Here is an 18966-nt window from a genome sequence, read left to right as displayed (position 1 = left end):
TTTGACTGGCTCTTTTCCTCCTGCCTTTGCACAAGCTGATCTCCTCCATTCTGTGGCGTCCATCTCTGTCCCCTTGTTCTTGCCAGGGGATGAGGGACCTCTGCCAATGGCATTGTGTACCTGGCTTTCATTTGGCGGTGTGCCAGCCAACTGAAGAATGCCTGCTCCCCTAGGACAGGACCAGGGCCCATTGCACTCCCATGTGGAACACGCCCAAACACAGGTTTCCTTTTCTAATGGGGGACGTGCCTTGTCCAACCTAGAGAAGTGCATGGATTGCAAATGTGTACAGCAGCGGAGCAGTCCAGGAGGCTCAAAGAGAGGAGGCAACAAGGCCATGATCGATGCCCTCTCCCTCCAGTTCACCTGCATTCAGGCACGGGCCTGAAGCCCCAACCCGGATAAAGTAGTCCTGGATGAAAAGGAGAACTTTTCAAGCCAATACAACCTCCCTTCAGTCAGCCTGCCTGAATGTGTGGAGGCTGTAGGGCAGGGTTTTTCAGCCTCTGCTACTTTAAGAAGCGTGGACCTCAACTCCCAGAATTCCCCAGCCAGCATGCCCCAATTTTCCCCAGTGAAATTAGTGCCCTCCCCCCCTTCAAAAAACAGGAAAGGAGGGAAAGGGTGAAAGCTTGGGGCCTATCCACTCTGGCAGATGCAAAAAGGAGGCAGGGGGGCATTTTTTGCACCCCAGCACTGAAATAGCAGAGCACTCAAGGTTGTGGGTTTACAGCCTCTCTGCAACTTAACTATCTATTCCCCAAAGCTGTGTGAGTTTCATTTAATCAGTAGGTAAATACACTCCCGTGAGGATACCAGGCCAAGCCGGGAAGATTATCACCTGATGAACCTGATGCTAGTTACCTTTCACTTCTTCTCCTTTTATGGTCCTGGGGTTAACAGAGCATACAATCCTCTGATTTAACAGTAATCTCTAATTTCTAGTTTAAACCGTCTTCTCTTAGCCCCTGAGATTGAAATAAACAAGGTGCTTGCTTGTTTTTTTCCCCTTTAAACTTTCCAACGTTTGATTACAGGGTGAGCGGGAAAATATAAACTCATTCTGTTGCTATATTTTTGTTTTATATTTGATTACTAATAATTCTACTTGCAATGTGAAAATAAGAAGGTTATGGAGATTTGGGGTGTGTGGTTCTGACCATAACATAAATTCCAGCTGCTTGGCTTTGTCACGTGGTGCAAAATTGGGAGCCATACCAGAGTGCGCCTGTGTGTACACATGCGGGTGTCTTCCAGATGCTTGCATACCGGATGTATATAGGATCATAGAGGGAAGAAAAAGCTTTAATCCCCCCCTCAACAACTATCAGGGTATCTTCTTCCCTGCTACTAATAGCAGTAGAGGAACCTCATGCTAGAGAGGACATCAGCCATAGAGCCCTGCTCTAGCAATGGCCAGAGCAAAACTAACCTTTTCCAAGCATGAATAATGGTGTCAGCCCATTTTAGTAGGAGCCCTGGGGAGGGAGTTTAGAAGCTCAGCTGCAAACAGGCCATCAAGCAGCAACACGTGTAGAAAGGGCCATGTGGTCCAGCTGCCCTCTTAACTTTTGCACCTTGCCCCCACAGACACCCGTGTTATCAAGAGTTATAGTAGTTGTAGGCCATAATTTTGTGTTTTCCTCCAAAGGAGAATAAATTCCAAAAAACAAATACATGTTTTAATTTCTAAAGGTCTTGCTTGCAAAACTACATTGATAATTCCAGCGTGCTAAGATTAGATTTAAAAAATGGATAGAGCTTTAGTTGCAAACTCTCTAGGCAAATACTATGTGTCTTTACACAAAAGTAAATCCCATTATATTCAGTGGTGCATAGTCTGTAATACCCATCTGTTTTGATAAGTTGTTAACAACTCCCACCCTGTAGAGTATAAACTTGCCTTTTCAACCTAGGTATCCTCGGTCAAATTTAGATGATGGTTACCAGAGGTAATGATTTCATGAGGTCGTATATTTTATTTTTAGAGAATCCTCCAGCATCTACATCAGCAAATATTTAATGGACGAAGGTGCAAGACTTCATATCTATGATCCCAAAGTGCTGAGAGAGCAAATCATTCTTGATCTTTCTCACCCAGGTGTATCAGAGGATGACCAAGGTGAGTGGGATTTGCTTTCTAAAAGCATTTCCAAGTCGGAGAAAGTAGGCAAGTAGACAGAATAAACGAGATAAACAACACTTTAAAACAAAGCAAAATCAGGATATTGAAAAGCTTTGTTAATCATTCATGTCAACGTTGGGGGAAAAGAGTGCTAATGAATACTTAAAAGAAGGAGTTCAAAAAACTGAGTGATCACTGAGTGAGGCCAGAGGTTAGACTGGTCACTACCTGTATGCTGTAATTCAGTCAAAAGAATACGGTATATGGGGATATTTCTTGGAAATATCTACCCATTATTGCTATAATGATATGCTTGAATGTGCTGAAATGTTTGAAGGCCAGGGAGCAACTGAAGAACAGTTCCACTGATTGGGGTTGAGGCTTCTGCGCTCCTGTATGAACTGTTTATGAAAGAAAGATACGTCATGCAAAATCAGATGATGCAACTTATATGTGCAGTATTAGGCAGAGAATTTCGGGTGTCTCGGTACGTAAAGAATTATTTTTATCAGTACAGAGTAGATTTAGTGAGGTTTCCTTGCCTCTTCTCTTATTGAATCTCCTATCCCCAGTTGCTTCAGTTATGCTCTGTGTGACACTGTTTACTCTAAAAGAGAATAGCGGGAGGAGGGTGTATTGTACTGTACGCGCAGGGTACAAACAGACCTGGTTATATAATTCAGTGAAATGTAGCAGAGCAAACACAGAAAGCTGGAAAGAAAACACAACTGAAGTCCTGCTTCCTTTTGATGGGATAGTTGTCCAGTGCTTAAATCTCTCCCACTGAAATTAACAGGTTTAAATGGGCTTCTCTTTGGCCAAATAATGCTCATTGTTTGATGCCTTCTTCTGTCTCTCTTTCTCTATCCATTATAGTATCACGACTAGTCACCATTAGTAAGGACCCCTACGAAGCGTGTGATGAGGCCCACGCTCTTGTCATCTGCACAGAGTGGGACATGTTTAAGGTAAATACGGTGAAGCCCCATGCAGAGTATCCGATGCAAGTCATTCCTGCCGCTGAAACATTATTTGGGATCATTTTCAGGAGCTGGATTACGAGCGTATTCACAAAAAGATGTTGAAGCCAGCTTTTATCTTTGATGGCAGGAGAGTCCTGGATGACCTTCATAATCAATTGCAAGTGATTGGTTTCCAGGTATTATCTTGTTCCCTTCTTTTGCTCACTAACAGTGCAACCAGCTTCAACTAATCCATGGTTTCCTTGAACCACCCCGATCTCTGAGTCTGCATAACACTGAACTAGAAAGTAGCCACGTGGGTTGGGTTTGCACAACAAATTAAGAGTAAAATGCGTGGTTAGTTTGTAGTTCAGCATCTCATGTGAAAACAGCCAGTAGGTTGCCATATTTATCCGAGAGCTTCTCCAAACGTTAGCAAGGAAAGAAGGAACATTGGCTTTTCTTTCTCTTTCCATCCTGAAAGCTTGAAGCTTCACTGCCTTAAAGACAAGGCTGGGCACCATCAAAGCTTCCACTTCAGAACCCTTGCTGTACCTTGAACTGGGAGACCTAGCCTCACTCACCTCTGCACCTTTCCCATCCACAGCCTGATGGGAAAGGTTCAGACTCATCGTTACAGGAGAACAGCTCATTCGGCTTGGCTTGCCTGCTGTCGGTAAGGCAACAGCTACTGACAGCTTCACTCAACCTCTTGCTTTTCAAGAAAGGGGCAGGGAGTTGCTGCTCCAAGGTGGTCAGGCATCCTGGGAAAGGGAGCCATATCCAGCTTGTTTCCTTCTGGCACAGGTAGACGGGGTCCACAGGGAGGCAAATGTTGAAACTCGCATCACAGTGCAAAGCACGTGACATACGTGACCTTGGGACACAAGCAGGGACAGCCAGGGTTTGCTTTGTGATGCATGTTCCACCATCTTTGCATCGTTAGAGTTTGTCCCAGATGCCTCTGCTCAGGTGCGAACCCTGCACCAAGGTGTTCCTGCTGCCTTGGTGCATCAGTTCCATGCTTGTTTTTTCCATCCTGGCCCCGTGACAGAGAAGCTATCGAAGTCTGCCCTAAGCCTTCATGTTCCCCAGTGGTGCAGGTGGGGACCACCGGAGGGCCTTGAAAGGGCAGCGTCCAAAGGAGCTGCAAAAAGGCTGTAGGTGGTTGGGTGTGCCACTGATGACAATCTTAATGCAGTTTTAATACCACTGCCAATTCATTTGCACAAAACTGTTAAAAGTCCTTTTTTGTACTACGTGGCATTAGAAAAAAAGTACAAATTTCATTCTTTTTCCATCTTCAGAAAGAACTTCTCTGGGAAGATCAGCTTATGGTATGTTTTGTCAGCTGACTTTGTCTAATTTTCTTTTCGCTTCAGATTGAGACAATTGGAAAGAAAATATCAGCCAAAAGAATTCCCTTTGCTTCTTCCTGCGACATACCAAAGTTCAGCTTGCAAGAGCCTCCTCTTAAGAAGCCAAGAGTATAGGTTTCATTGGTACAGAAAAGTTGGAATAGAAGAAAAAAGAAGAAGAAAATAATAGGCACCTTTGAGCCACAATAAAGCATTTAAAATGTTTTTATTTCAATAGGGGATTTAAATATCTCCCTCTGAAATCAGCGAGACCATGTTCAGCTCTGGCTAAATGGAATTTAGTATTTTTGCATAGTTAAAAGGATTTTATAAGAACCATACAGTAGCATTGTATCTGGGACATTTTCAATCCAGATTGTGTTTTATAATGTCTATTTTTCTAATATTGTAACTTCTATCAATGAAGTGAAACTATACAGCCATAAAGTTTTAGTATTTTTTAAGAGAACAACCTGTCTGCTTCAAACTTCAAGACTAGGTTTTTGCAAGACTCACAAACTTCATTTTAGTTTTTGATGTCTTGGGTTAAAATTAGAAGAAAGCAAGAACCCCCCTATCCTATTTGATATTGTAGTCTATATTATACCATGTAACATTCTTCATGTTGGAAGTTTGAATTAGACTGTTGTCAGGTACGGTCAGTTTATTCAGTTAAGACATACTTTTTTGCTATAAGAGTGAAGTCAAGATATTAATAGAATGATGGTTGAGGGTATTTGCATAAAAATATGCTTATTCCAGAGGGGGCCCAAGATAGGAAATAATTGATTCTGCTTTCTCTTCAGTTGCTGATATGTTGTCCATCAGTTTCAGAGTTTTCTATGGAAGCCTACCTTAGAAGCTAAGCTAAGTATGTTTCTTATTGTGGTTAAAAGCAATCTCGGGACTTTAATTGTAGTTCCCTCCACATATTGAATTGATCTGATCTCAAAACAATATATTAAGCTTTGATTTGTTTAACCATAGTTTACTGAATAAATCAAAATGGTTGGGTTCATACAACACACTAAGTCAAGACCAAACAAGGTAGAATATGGTTTAAGCCTGCCGTGTGAACTAGGACAAAGAATACCCTTAAATATCTTGGAACGTGAACATCCTCTCCTTTTTCAGGGAGTCTGAGACATTAGTCCTACTGATATCCTTTCCTGTCTTTATTACAAGAGATATTCCGGGGATCTGATTCTTTTGCAGCTTGCTTCATTTCATTTTGTTGTGCCAGTGAACTATGGCACATAAGAGCTGTAGATAATGGCAAAAAGGAGGTGTTTCTGTTTCTCACTTCCAGTGTGTTTAGTATGACATTGGAATGGGATCACTGTGTAATTCTCACCCACATTTGTACTGAAAATCATCAGAATAGAAATCCACCTTCTCCTTGGGTCAGCTGTAAACATCTCTCCAAATTGCCGTTTTGTCAAAACTGCCTCAAAATTAATGTCAAATCATTTTTCTTTTTTCTGACTCAGCCTCATTGATACCTTGCATAAAGTAGTCTGGCTAGTTGGGAAAAAGCTAACATTGTACCTGAGCTTGAAGCCAACAGTTTAACCCGACTACCACAGAATTTAGGTTTTTCCTTTTTGATAACTGAGTTAACATTCAAGAATGTTGTAGGAGCAAAAGTTCTAGACCTCTAAGAGAACAAAACCATATATTATGTATTAATCAGCTCACTACCTCATTGCAATGAGAGAATAATTGTGTTATGTTTAGTGATATTAAGCCAATGTATTGTTCATGTTTGTTACAGTGTTAAAAAGGCAGTTCTTCATAGATAAGGTCACATTTTTCAGTATATTGTGTTTCATAGCATGAGATCACCACCCCAAAAGAAAACATATTTCCCTCCCTCCCCCCAAAAGGATTGGTTAATATATTTTGTTTGACAGCATATGTATTGTCTTAAAGTTTTGAATTGCATCTTGTTACTAAAAGTGAGAGGATTCCAACATTTTTTTCAATGTTGTCATTGCTTATAATACAGCAGTTCCCCTTACGTATGGCCCTCTTTTCCACTAGCCCAAAGAAACACCTAAGAAATAGAAATCTAAACAGGTAATCCAGTGGAAATTCTCATGATCTCTGATATGAGATGAATGTGGAAATATAGGATTAAAAAGTGGCACGAATGCCTTGTGGAACTGAAAGTAAAAAGCTAACCATTGGCTCATGTCCTACAGTTTTTGAAGTCTGGAGCTTAATTTTGAACTCTCCCAAAACTAACACACTCTCTGCTTCAGGGAGTGAGAAAGAACAGAAGTTTTTGGGCCAAAAGTTTCCCCAAACTTCCAGAGCAGGTAATTATCTAGGATTAGAGGCACGACTTCTTTCCCATTCTGTTCCAATGAGACTTTCCATTTATGAAAAGTAAGTTCTGGACCTAATCTATTACCTAGTTTTTCCCAATGTTTTGACGAGCTTCAGAGTTCAGTCTTGTCTGGTAAAGTCTCTATTTTTGGCAGGATTCATTTTTGTTTCCTGGTATTGCATTGAACATGATGAACAGTTATGGACCCTACAATCAAGTTTTTCTCTGTAATTCTGCTTTCTATATCTGAAGTTTTCCCCCTCACACTTCCAGCAATTAGGTTATTTAGGGTGAGGGATGACATCAGAATATAGTAATTGTCTCTATAAATACCTCCTGTCAGTCTGAGAATTAGCTTGCTCTTAAGAGCATCTATGCCATAGATTTTTATAAATTCATCCATAGTATGCCTCCTTGAATTTCAGCCTATTGCCAGCATACTATCATTACTTTATTCTATTCTATCTGTCTATTACTGCATTGTGAAAATCCCTTGATTCTCTGCCTTAAAATGTAACAATACTACAGCTAGTTCTGTCAGTCCCGTTGCCACACAACTGCTGACAGGAGTGAATGGTTCACAATATAGAATCAAAATAGCATCAACATTTTCCCTAAAACATGTAGCATTGGGCTTCCTAACCCATCAAGAACATCATTTACCATGCAGTTTCGTTTCATCCTATTTATGGTCAATGAGAAAATACATGTACTCTGTGCGTAGAACTTTCACATAAACAGTGATATGACAGAGAGCTATCTCATGAGTGGGATTGTTCAGAAGAATTGAACAGATGCTTAGCAAAGTGTGTGGGGGTCACCAGAGCATCCCTCCTCCAAAAATGATTACTGCTGAGATAGTTAAAAGATGCATATGAATCTTTTGATTCCCTAATGTATATGCTCATGCTACTTCTGTTTTTCTTGATAAGTCTGAAAGCCACTTAATGTATAACAAATTACTTTTTGTACAACATTAGAACATGTAAGAGCCCAGGAACAAATCAAATATTTTGTAGCGAGGTTTAATTTTGATAAAGCAACACAAGCCTTCCAAACTGATTATTGGGTTTATCTGTGATGTTGCCATCTAGAATGTTACAATTAAAGTAGTGGAATTCTTCCTGTTGGTGTTGACACTTCAGATGTCTTTTTTCTTCCTCGTGTGTATTAAGTTTTTCAAGAAAAATTCACCTGCCCAGCCCAAAACAAAAGCAGGAGTTTTAACTAAGCAGCAAAATCTCCATTTGTACTTGTTCTCATTATTACAGGAAAATACAGGAGAAGCATCAACTATGGGAAGGAATCTGAAAAGATCTCCTGGCTCTCTGTTCTCAAGCACAAAGGCTGTGCAGTTCTTTGGGGTTCATTCCCCAAAAGGGTTTCAGAGTGTGGGAGAGCCCAAACGTAGCAGCTGGCCAACGGTCTTTAAGGCAGCTCTCCCTTTTGCTGGGGCTGTGCAGCTCCCCCTTGCACCCAAGAAAAGGTGGTAGTTCTTGAACATACCCAGCCAGGGGCTGTGTTTACACCCCAAGCATTTCAAAGCGCCTTTGGGGAAATCAGATCCAAAGTTCCATACAGCCATATTCAGCACCGTAGGGATTAAGTTAAAGGGAGCAGCTCACTCACAATTTCTACATCATATTTCTGCAAGATGAAATGAAATGAAATCTGTTTTTCAGCCACAGGCCTATATAAATATATGTAGGATGAGTGATGGAATTCAGGAATTTTAATTTAGAATAACTCTCAAGGTGTTCAGCAACTGGAAAAAAGTCCCCAACCATAGTCTTCAACAAACTAATAAGCCAATTCTACCCATGCTTGCAGAAAGGACAAAATACCATGACTTGAACGAAACTTATTCCCAAGCAAAACTCTGCAGGGCTCTAGCTGTACCTTTGCTTATTACAAGAGACTTCAAAACAGTTGAGACATCCCTACTCTGAATGGCCATATTTGCCAAATCCTGTTCCTCCTACGTAACCTCATCCCAGGAGACTTCTGACCAGAAGATGGTAGTGCCAGGACACCTGATAGATGCTGGCTTTTGCGACGAGGCTAACACCAAGCAAGCAAAGTGATGGGGTAACTGTTGGGAGAAGACACACCAAGTACTGGTAGAAATGTTAATCATATTATTTTCGCACATCATTGTGCTACACACTGGTACTTCTATTTCAACTAGCAGCAATCAGCACGGGTTAACAACGTAAGGCTGAGGTGCTCATAATGTTACAAATTACCTAGCAATTTACATCTGAATTAACCCTGGCTACAGTCTGCTGCACACTGGATACGTGAAGTTGGCATCAGGGCCCAATTAATATGGAGCATAACTGAAATACCAGACCAGTTCAACTAATAAGTAGAAATAAAATAAAAATCTTGCATATTTAGTAGGAGAGCTAGTTTGTTGTGGTTAAGGCATCAGGTTAGAAACCGGGGGACCGTGAGTTCTAGTCCTGCCTTAGGCACACAGCCAGCTGGGTGAGCTTGAGCCAGTCATTCTTTCTCAGCCCTAGGTAGGAGGCAATGGCAAATCACTTCCAAATTCTTGCCAAGAAAACTGCAGGGACTAGTCCAGGCAGTCACCAGGAGTCAAGACTGACTTGAAAAAAAAAAAAAAACATTGCACAGCCAAGCAATGTTCATACCTAACAGGGACAAAGGTGTCCCTGAGGGACTCAAAGCACCTTTGTCCACTTCAGATCCAAATACTGTTGCCTAGTAATATTTAGTTAATAATAATTTAACAATCTATTGCACTCATAACCATTGTGATTGGGGCTAGTGACACATTTATGGTCCTGCTAATCTGACAAACCACACATTTTACCTGCTTTGTAAGACGAACGCACAAGAGGCCCACTAGCAGTGTAATGAAATCCAAGTTCGTTTCCAACTTTCTCCCAGTATTTAAACTTCTCTGGAGTAATATATTCTTCAACCTGCATAAAATAATGTTACAACGGCAGAAAAGTTATGGGTCATCTGAAGCAGGATTGCTTTCTAATTGTTTTCACAAAAGCACTTTCGTACTTCCGTTCAGATACATTTCAGGGTAGAATCCTCTCTTTGATCTCAGGTGCACTGTGCAAAGGGAAGGAAAAATGATGCTGTTGGATTCTCTATTAAACCTCACAACTGGGCAAATGGCCACGTTTAAACCCTTTAATACCGCCCCCCAGGTTTGTCTCCAAAGAAATCCAGAGCTTGCCACTAGTATTATGCAAAATGTTTCAATCTGAACTGTTCTGAAGCTGAAATATCTCACCTCAAGTTTGAAATGTCCCATTTCAAGTGCAAAACAATTGCTCTGAAGACAAAACAGGGTGTTTGAGCATTTTGGAAGCTTCCAAAAGCTATCTGGGGCTCAAAAGATTGCATTTTAATCTTGGAATGTGTTCTAAAATGCTCCAATTAACTGTTTTGTGCTTGGGCTAGGGTATTGTGAACCCAAAATGCGAGGCTAAATTCAAAATGTTTATTGCCCTCAGTTAAATGCAATCAATATTAGTCCAGATTTTTTTCAACAAGTTTTAGAATATTTTAAGCAATGAATTTTAAGCCTCCAATTTAGTTTTTAAAATATCACCTTTAAGTGCCTCTTTGTTGGTTGCATGTACTGTCCCAAGGTCAAGCAATCCACGTCTGCTTCACGTAATCCTGTTTTTTTTTTTAAAAAAAGACATTTTTAGTAAATGATAGAACCATGATTTGGCGTTATTTTCTACTTCCCGTTCGCTTGGAAGTAAACATCACTGATTTCACTAGCCCTTGTTCTCAAGTAATGCAGTAAGATTCCCATTAAAAAGCAAGTAAATGGTTCTCCCCTTAAAGTATTAACCAGGTTCAACCCTGCTTCGTGCTGAACTCTTCATGGGGACTATTAAATAATGCTGGTTTTATTAAATATAAAAGATACGTATCAACACTTGATATATTTAGAGTCAAACATCAGCATAAGCTTCCCAATATGGTGTCAAAACATTACCTTTGCAAAGAATAACAGTCAAATCTCACTTGCCTTAAGCTCTTTTGAAACAAATCCTCGGCCATTAACCCAAGGATCCACTATGAATCATGGCTTTGGGGTATGAGGGTTTCTTGCTAATGGTGTACACGAAATCATTACTAACATTGAGGGATGGGGAGAAATTAATTTCATCTCCATTTTTAAGAGATCTAATTTTCATTTCCCTGGCTAACACACAGATCATATCACCATTCTTTTTGCTGGCAAAAGAAAAATGGCTTTCGTGGTGTAGTCCTCAACACAAACACTGTGTAACTAAAAGTGCATCAGGAAGAAATTGCATATAAAAAGCACTCTAAAATATGCCAATTGATATGAAAATTGGATGAGGCAAACTTACGACTGAAAATACTAATACATTGATCTCAACCAGGGGGTGGAGTGTAAAAAAGTCAAGGTGGTGGCTGTGCAATCCAAGCCCTGTCCTTTTTTAATGGGAATCACGTGTGCAACAAATGTAAATAAGGGTGGGACACTGATTGCACACTTGCAGCTGCTATATTGACGTTTTTGACCCTCTACCCCCCCGTCACCTCTGCTCTCAACTTACTTTTCAGTGTGGCATGTAACTGTTCATCAGTTTCCCCCAGACCAAGCATGATAGATGTTTTAGAAATTACATTTGGCTGAACTTTCTTAGCATGCTTCAAAACGCAAATGGATTGCTCAAAGTTTGCCCGAGGGTCACGAACTTTGCTGCAAGAAAACGAATAATAAAAGTTTTGAGTATGATACGGGTAAACTTTAGCATGGATCTTAGTTGCCGCATCTCTGGCTAAGTTTTATCCATGTTCTAAGAGAGAAGAACGTTTAGAAGAACAGTGGAAAGAGATCTTGCCGCACGAGAGACAGTGTTCCTCAGAATACCAATTTCAGCAGAAAATGGCTAACATAAATAATATTATTTATGGGGCTTACTATTAAACATGTGGTTGGCTATTGTAAAGGAGAATGCTGGATTAGGGGTTTCAGGTCTCCTCCAACACCATTGTGTTAATAGGTAACTCCAACAAATTAATCTCTAGGAAGTCACATTTCTTGGTGTGAATTCCTTGAATAAACGATTGGATTTATGACAAAACCCCCAATGGCTTCCAGCCAGCATAGATCATGGCTGATGGGAGTTATAGCCCAAAACACCTGGACAGATGTAAATTGGGAGAGACCTTTCAAAAATATAAACATATGTTAGAGCACTGGTAGGCCTAAAAACAATTCACAAAAATGCAGTCCTTGACTCTGAACATGAATCGAGGCGGTTCAGTTCTAGAGGAGGCATGGAAGCTGACTTAGAGAGACGGGTTATGATAAATTCTGAAAAATCTGACTATATGGAGCAAAAATAGAAGGGAATTTTAAAGCACATTCAAACAAAACAGTTGCCCTGATACAACTAGCAATCTAGAGCAGCAACACAAACTGTAGAAAGTTAGCTTTTTGAATATGCCTGAAAAAAAAAGGCAAAAACTGAACCTTCTCTGAGCAGAAAATAGCCTAGTCCTGATGATCTACTGATCTCCCAAAAAGGAGGCGAACAAGAGGGGACATGATTGTGGTATACAAAATTACACATGGTGTGGATAAAGTGGACAAGGAGAAGCTCTTTCCCCCTTCCCAAAATACTAGAACCAGAGGTCAACCCATGAAACTGAATCCTGGAAGAATCAGGACAAAAGGGAGTATTTTTTTATATAACGTGTAATCAAGCTTTGGAATTTACTACAATGAGATGTGATGCTGGCTACCAGCTTGGCTGGCTTCAACAAAGGGTTGGACCAGTTCATGAAAGTCACAGGGATTCATGATGGCAGTGGGGCTGTCTCTGAAGGCCATCTGCTGGGAGGCCAGAAGGCTTCGTTGTGCAGTCGGCTGGCCACTGTGAGAACAGACTGCTGGACTAGACGGGCCAGGGCTCCGATCCACCAGGGCACAGCTTATGCTCTTAAGATCGCGAGGTTGAACTACCAGTGTCCTTTTGAATGAGGACATCTCTAGCTGATAGCAAACAACGATCATATAAATCTTATTTGTTTGTATGTATCACCTTTAATCACCTCTGCAATTCTGGAACTGTCTCCACATTGTGGGCATACACATCTAACCCAGACAAAGCAACTTTCTCCACGGCCTTGAGATCCCCTCGGAAGTCAGGAGTTAAGCACTCCACAAGAATTTTTGGATTCCTGCAAAGCAAGGAACATACGGTGGATACGCACAATTGTCTAGAAAACTGCTGCGGCGACCTTTTTTTAGAACTACAATTTTTCATTCAGTGTATTAATATTTACATGTACCTTTCTTTTAACTGTGATACAGTCTTTGCAAAGTGTTCAGCTCCTCCATCAGAAAGATCTGCAAAGATTATTCTTGAGTTATTTCACATGCTGAACAAATATGTGTTTTATGCAGATCTGAGGAAGTTTGGTACACAAGAATAATTCTGTACGTTCAAAAGCAACCAAGATGGAAGCAGGGGCTGAGTAAGATCACGTGCATGCAACTGAAGCAAATTACATCATCGACATAATTTGCATGATCTTATGATGCCTGTGACATCACAATGGTTTCTACTCTACCAGATGCTTGTGTGAATGTTTCATTTTACTTGGGGTCTCGAAAATAATGAAAAAAAAATCCTCAGAGGCCATCTTTACATACATCTAATGGAGGAATGTAAGGCATGTTTATTAAGTTGTTGGATTTCAATTTTTGTGACTCTTTTCCTTTTCAGCTTTCTAATTTGCTGGCCAGGCTGTTGTTGTCAACCCAGATCTCAAAGCAAGTTACAATTTGCTGGAAGTGCAACTTCTGTCAGAAAAATATGGTTTGGTGCTGATCACCCCTAAAAGCGTTCCAACTATAGTGTATTAGAGGAGAGCATTAAGCAAAAGCTATTCACCCGTGTCAACTCATAAATAAAATAAAATTGCCCTAGAGCTCAACTTCTGTTGATTTCAGGAATGTGACCACATTGCATTCTTGGCAATGATGTGGAAGTGGCCTTTTTCCAATTCCCAGTCTAGCTCACAGCTAGTGGTTTACCACCCAAGTACTAGCCCATCCTTGCTCAGCTTCTGAGATCAGCCAAGGTTGGTTAGGTGCTGCCCCCAGGATTCTGCAAGGATTTAACAATGTATTTAAACGGCTCCAGTGCGTTTCTGCAACTACAGTGTATGTTCTCTCACCAGAGATCCCCATTTCTTTTGTGTATGTTTATGCACACATTTTTAAGGACAGAGAAATCAGAACAGCAAAGAAGAAAAATGAAAAATCAGAGCATTCCACTGGAAGTATCCAAAACCTATGCAGGATTTTGCCCCTGGAACTGCAGAGACAGAGAAGCATTTGCAACTTTAATGAAAAGCATTTACTACAGGCGTTCTTTCCTTTGTATTAACTCTGAGAAACTTTTAAGTAGAAGATTTTTGCATATAACATGGCTGAGTCTTCTCTCAGAGAAAGAAATACAACTTACCATCCCTGTCTACAGAGGTCAGTACAACGTAATCCAGTCCCCATTCAGCAATTGCTTTTGCTGTGTTATGCGGTTCCTCTGGATCTAACGGAGGAGGACTTCTTGACGTCTTTACTGAACAGAAGCGACAGCCTCTTGTACACGTGTCCCCCATTAACTAAAATAGAAGAGTTAAGTTTTCCCCCCTAAAAAATGGTTTTTCAAATTATTTGAACCACTCGTGAATCAAGATGTAAATACTGAAACATGTCAATAGCAGATGGCATCAAGACCAGAGGTATCAGATCTCTTTGCAAAGAGGCAAAGAAAAACTTGGGAGCGGGGAGCATCAAAACAGGCAAGACGGCAGATGGGACATCATGAGGCAAGACCCACCCATTTGGAACATGTGTGTGATGTGACACACACAAAATGGGCGGGATCGCTTCGCAACGCTCCTTCAGCCATCATGCCCATTTTGATGTTCCCTGCATTGTGGGGACATTCATGCAATTGGAGGGAATAACATGGAAGCCCAAAGCCACCCAGGGAGATTCTCTGGCTCTGAATCTGGGTCTAGAACCTGGGTCTCCCTGGTCCTATTCCCTAAGTATTATGCCACACTAACTCTCATCGTGGGAGATGGCCGCTGCGGGAAACAGGCTGTCACATTATTAAGCCACTGATCTGATGCAACCCAGCTTTTCTTAGATCCAAACTTCAGTCCCCCATTAGGATGTCACTTCCAATAAGGACAAAAGGCCAATTCCTTGCCTTAAACTACTACAGAAGACAAGATTTTGAACCCCCCGATTTCCTGTTCCTGATGGACCTTCAGAGGTTGGCGATCAACTTACCATTATGGTGGCTGTAGCAGTGGCATATTCACCTCCTCCCCAGCACTCTCCAATGTTTGGACACCTGGCTTCCTCACACACCTGCCATGAAGGACACCACGATTAGCAATAGGAAAGGAACTAACTTGCCATGGTAAGCCCTTGAGCTTGCAGTATTATTTCTCACGGCAGGAAAGTTAGTACCCTAATTCCCCGTATTTATTCCATGGGGAGATATGAGCTTTCTCTCCCCAATTTTGTCTGAGAATTGAGGAGGGGGGGTCATCTCGTGCTTCCTGATCAGAAGAGAAGAAGCAGTTGAAAACAAACACATCAACCAAGGGCCAATGACCGAACACATCTCTGCTGGCTTGTGAGAACGTGGCTTCTGCAGGAATATTCACCCTTTTTGTAATGCCTAAACAGGGCTTCTTTCTCCTGTCTTTCTTTTCCTATCTAATTCCCTCTCCTCCATCTCAACTCTAGTCTGGTGTGAGGGATGGCTATTGTAAGTTATGGTTGTTATTATCAATTTATACGGCTAGCTCACCTCTGAGCGGCTAACGGTAATTTTAAAAACATATCAACACCGAAACAAACACATAGCTGGCAGCCGAAAGCACATACTAGCTTATATAATTTCCATTAAGTGAGTAGCTTAAGTTAATAATTTAGCTATATGGCATGGATGGTCACATCATATAACTATCTTTGTTTAGTGAACTTAAGAGATACTGGCATTTGTGGACTACCAAAACTTGATAACATAGGAGCCTCCCCACAGGTTATATTCTGAGTCAAGAGGGGGACAGAGGAGACAGGAATTTGGGGAAGTGTACGTGGAAAGATGGGTCTGAGAGGAGTTCCACATCCTAGCCCTAGGAAAACCTCTACTTGCCAGAGGGATACCTTTCATGCTAGGAAAGGCAAGGATCAGCACCCTGCAGGCCTTTGCAAAACAGAATGTACTTGAAATGATCACACTGAGCTAAGAAAATATGCTAAAGAAGTTAACCTAAGCTGGAAATTTAAGGAAAACTGTTGATAACGTTTAACATATAACTTAAATGAAGTAGATTCTTTGTTCAAATGTCTAAAAGAGACGAGAAAAATAAAAATTTCCAAACCAAGAAAGGGTTTGGTAGTGGTAGTATACCGTATGGAGATTTAAACTGCGCAATGTATTCTTCAGTTTATTGTAGTTTTTTCCAATGGGGATCTCAGTTTTCAGCCAGGGAGGAAGCCGTAACCTAAAAATAAAACACTTTGCTTTAGTTCACCAATTATCTCATTTTGGAAATTATTTGTCTTTCCACATCAATCCCATTTTGTAAATCCAATGTTTGCGTTCTCACCTTCTTTTATTACTCAGCAAGTAATTTCAAACAAACTAAACAAAGAATTGACGTGGGTTTCTAAACCCACGGGTTTTTTTGCTACTAGTATTTTTTATACCAAGTTAAGAACAGGGTAGAATGCAAGATGTGTGACAGACTTCTTAAGGCTTCTTTAGGTTCATGACACCAATCTGATGGTAACATGTCTTTTTATTCTACAGTTTTTGAAGTATATATCTTTCAATACTATGCTTTTTACAGAGCTTCCATTTTATTTTAAGTAAATGAGGTGCAGTTGAATAGTCAATATGCCACTCAAATAAGGGAGATTTTATTTTATTACGCTAAAAACCTGAAATACTAACTGCTTCTGAATTGGTCACTAACAAACAAGCATGAAATACTTTTCCATACCTTTCCCCTTTTTGGCGTTTTAAATTGCCTTTGTACTCTGCCCACTTAGTTTTGTCAGAAAGCTCTCCAGATATAAACTCCTTCAAATCAGGACCACCTTGAAAAAGTCTCATCTGTTCCTCTGGCAGTGAATTCGAACTTAATGTTCTCAACTGGTTGTGCCAACAGTTCCCAAACACCTAGGGGAAAAAATGGAATTGCTTTGCAAATGCGATGTAGCATTTTAAAAGACTGTGGCTTTCAGAAGAAAAGCAGCTTTAAGAGCCTCACTCAAAGAATCAGGATCAATCACACTTCAGTTATGCAGAAGCAGTTCTCCTTTTCCTAGCAGCCAGGCCAGATATTTATCTTTATTTACATTGACATTATTTGTTCTGTTGTTTTGCAGAACTGTTGTTATGCTTTGAAGTCCAATGAGTGGTAATCTGCTGTGGGTTGGCATGCCAGGAGCATGTGGGTATAAATTTGGTGATCAATAAATCAAAGAACAGAAGGGCTGCAGCGGGCTTTAGATCCGTGGAACAAACTTCTACTGGATGCTGGTTTGGCGTGTCCATGCTGCCTTTTTTCAAGGGAATTGAAGGTTATCTGTTTTAAAGTAGTTTTCTCCTACAGCCGATATTTACTGCACATTTATAAGATCTCCCTAGTGTACTATTTATTTACCATTAATATTCATTTTACAAGGCTTATAAGTCACTCTAATTAAAACCAAGTCTGACTGATGTACAATTACTACACTTTGTAAGAGCTCAGCCTCAAAAGTCAACTACATGGAACCAGAAGCACATTTTCCTTGTTTGCTTCTGCCCATATGAGCTTCCCTCCAGCCAAATATTAGAGAGTTTGCATTCTGCAATACCCCTTGATGGGACTACGTGATCGCTAGAAACCTGACTCTCCCTTTCAGGTGAGCAGCGGGTGGCCGAAAAGTGCCGGAGATCAGACGTGGAAAAAGAAAGGAAGGTTTTATCGTAAGGGGTTGGCAGCATGCTGTTGAATTAGCTGCATGCAGTAATGAAGTTTGGGCCTTTCCATCAGTTGCTCTCTCCTTTATTCTTGTCCTTGTGCAATGGTTACTGGGCCACTCAGGCTATGGGGAAGCAAGAGAAACCTATTCCTTTTTATCAGCAAACACTTTGCTTGCCTTCTCTGGTTTATTTCATGTTAGCTTTTCGGGGAAGCCACAGGTTAAGGGGGAAGGAATAAACAAAGGGCACCCAGCCTCTTTTTTTTCTTTTACAGATACAGGCTATGTTGACAGAGCATGCTAGCCATGGTTTAAATAAGCACACCTCCAGGGTTGATACAACACACTAAGCCATAAATAAGCCACTCGCTTTTCGGCTTAGGTGCAGCATCAACCCAGCCCCGGTTTAAGAGGAGCTCTGCTGGATCAGGCCAGCCGCCCATCCGTGTTACGCAGCGCAGGAGTAGGGCTGAAGCAGCACACAAGCCTCTTTCACAACCCCTTCCTAGGACCCATCGTTAAAGATGACACAGCCATCAATATTAAGTCTGCCGATGCCTCCACGAACCCGCCTCATTGCCAACGTGTTAAGTTCGCCAATGCCTTTTAGGACTTTCCTGCCCTGGGATCTCCTGGTGGTGCCCCATCCATGCTTTGACTAGACCAGATCCTATTAAGTTGTTCGCATCGGCCAAGGCCGTCTAATCGCCGCCGGACCTCCGGAAAGGGCGGTCAAGGAATCACTGCTCCGCTATGCGGGGGCTCTCCCTCTGGGCCCATCCTACCTCACAGGGGTGTTGTGCGGCCCACGTTAATCGTGGAATAGCGGCGAATACAGCCTTGGGTGCCGGGGAGGGAAAGGAGGCCAACAGGGGAGTCCCTGCCAAGCGACGCCTTTCTCGTCCTCTGCAGCGACCTCTCACCGGTTTGCCTTCCGCTCCCAGCCTCGCCAGGCTCCTCGGGGCGAGGGCGGCGGCGGCGACAATCCCGCAGGGGACTCCGCGACCGAGCAGCGGCATGGTCGGTCCCATCCCGGCCCGGCCGAGCCCGCGTCGTCTTCCCGCCGGAGGCCGCCGCGACCGAACGCCTCCTCGGGCCGAAGTCCCTCAATGGAGGGCCTCGGCGTCCAACTACCTGCC

General features: G+C 41.7%; 2 protein-coding genes across 5 annotated transcripts in view; one reads left to right on the top strand and one right to left on the bottom strand.

The window, feature by feature from the left end:
• The window catches only part of UGDH (UDP-glucose 6-dehydrogenase), a 20920-nt gene extending 13006 nt beyond the window's left edge, over positions 1-7914 (top strand). For all 4 annotated transcript variants that reach the window (XM_088131172.1, XM_088131173.1, XM_025165575.2 and 1 more), the window contains 4 exons: positions 1989-2122; positions 3002-3093; positions 3174-3284; positions 4470-7914. In XM_088131172.1, the coding sequence (XP_087987298.1) occupies positions 1989-2122; positions 3002-3093; positions 3174-3284; positions 4470-4580 (448 nt within the window). In that variant the 3' untranslated portion in view covers positions 4581-7914. The remainder of the gene's footprint in view (positions 1-1988; positions 2123-3001; positions 3094-3173; positions 3285-4469) is intronic.
• LIAS (lipoic acid synthetase) lies at positions 7787-18966 on the bottom strand. Its single transcript, XM_007426454.4, has 11 exons — positions 18751-18966; positions 16858-17036; positions 16263-16356; positions 15128-15208; positions 14292-14448; positions 13111-13168; positions 12871-12999; positions 11367-11512; positions 10376-10446; positions 9617-9728; positions 7787-7971 (listed from the first exon to the last, which is right to left on the bottom strand). The coding sequence occupies exons 1-11, from the start codon at positions 18856-18858 to the stop codon at positions 7919-7921; spliced, it is 1188 nt and encodes a 395-aa protein (XP_007426516.1). The 5' UTR covers positions 18859-18966; the 3' UTR covers positions 7787-7918.

The sequence above is a fragment of the Python bivittatus genome, unplaced genomic scaffold, assembly GCF_059951505.1.
Source record: "Python bivittatus isolate LINGU-HERP-01145 unplaced genomic scaffold, Pbiv_v1 ctg000970_np1212, whole genome shotgun sequence".
NCBI lineage: Eukaryota > Metazoa > Chordata > Lepidosauria > Squamata > Pythonidae > Python > Python bivittatus.
This window is presented reverse-complemented; position numbering and strand designations above follow the sequence as displayed.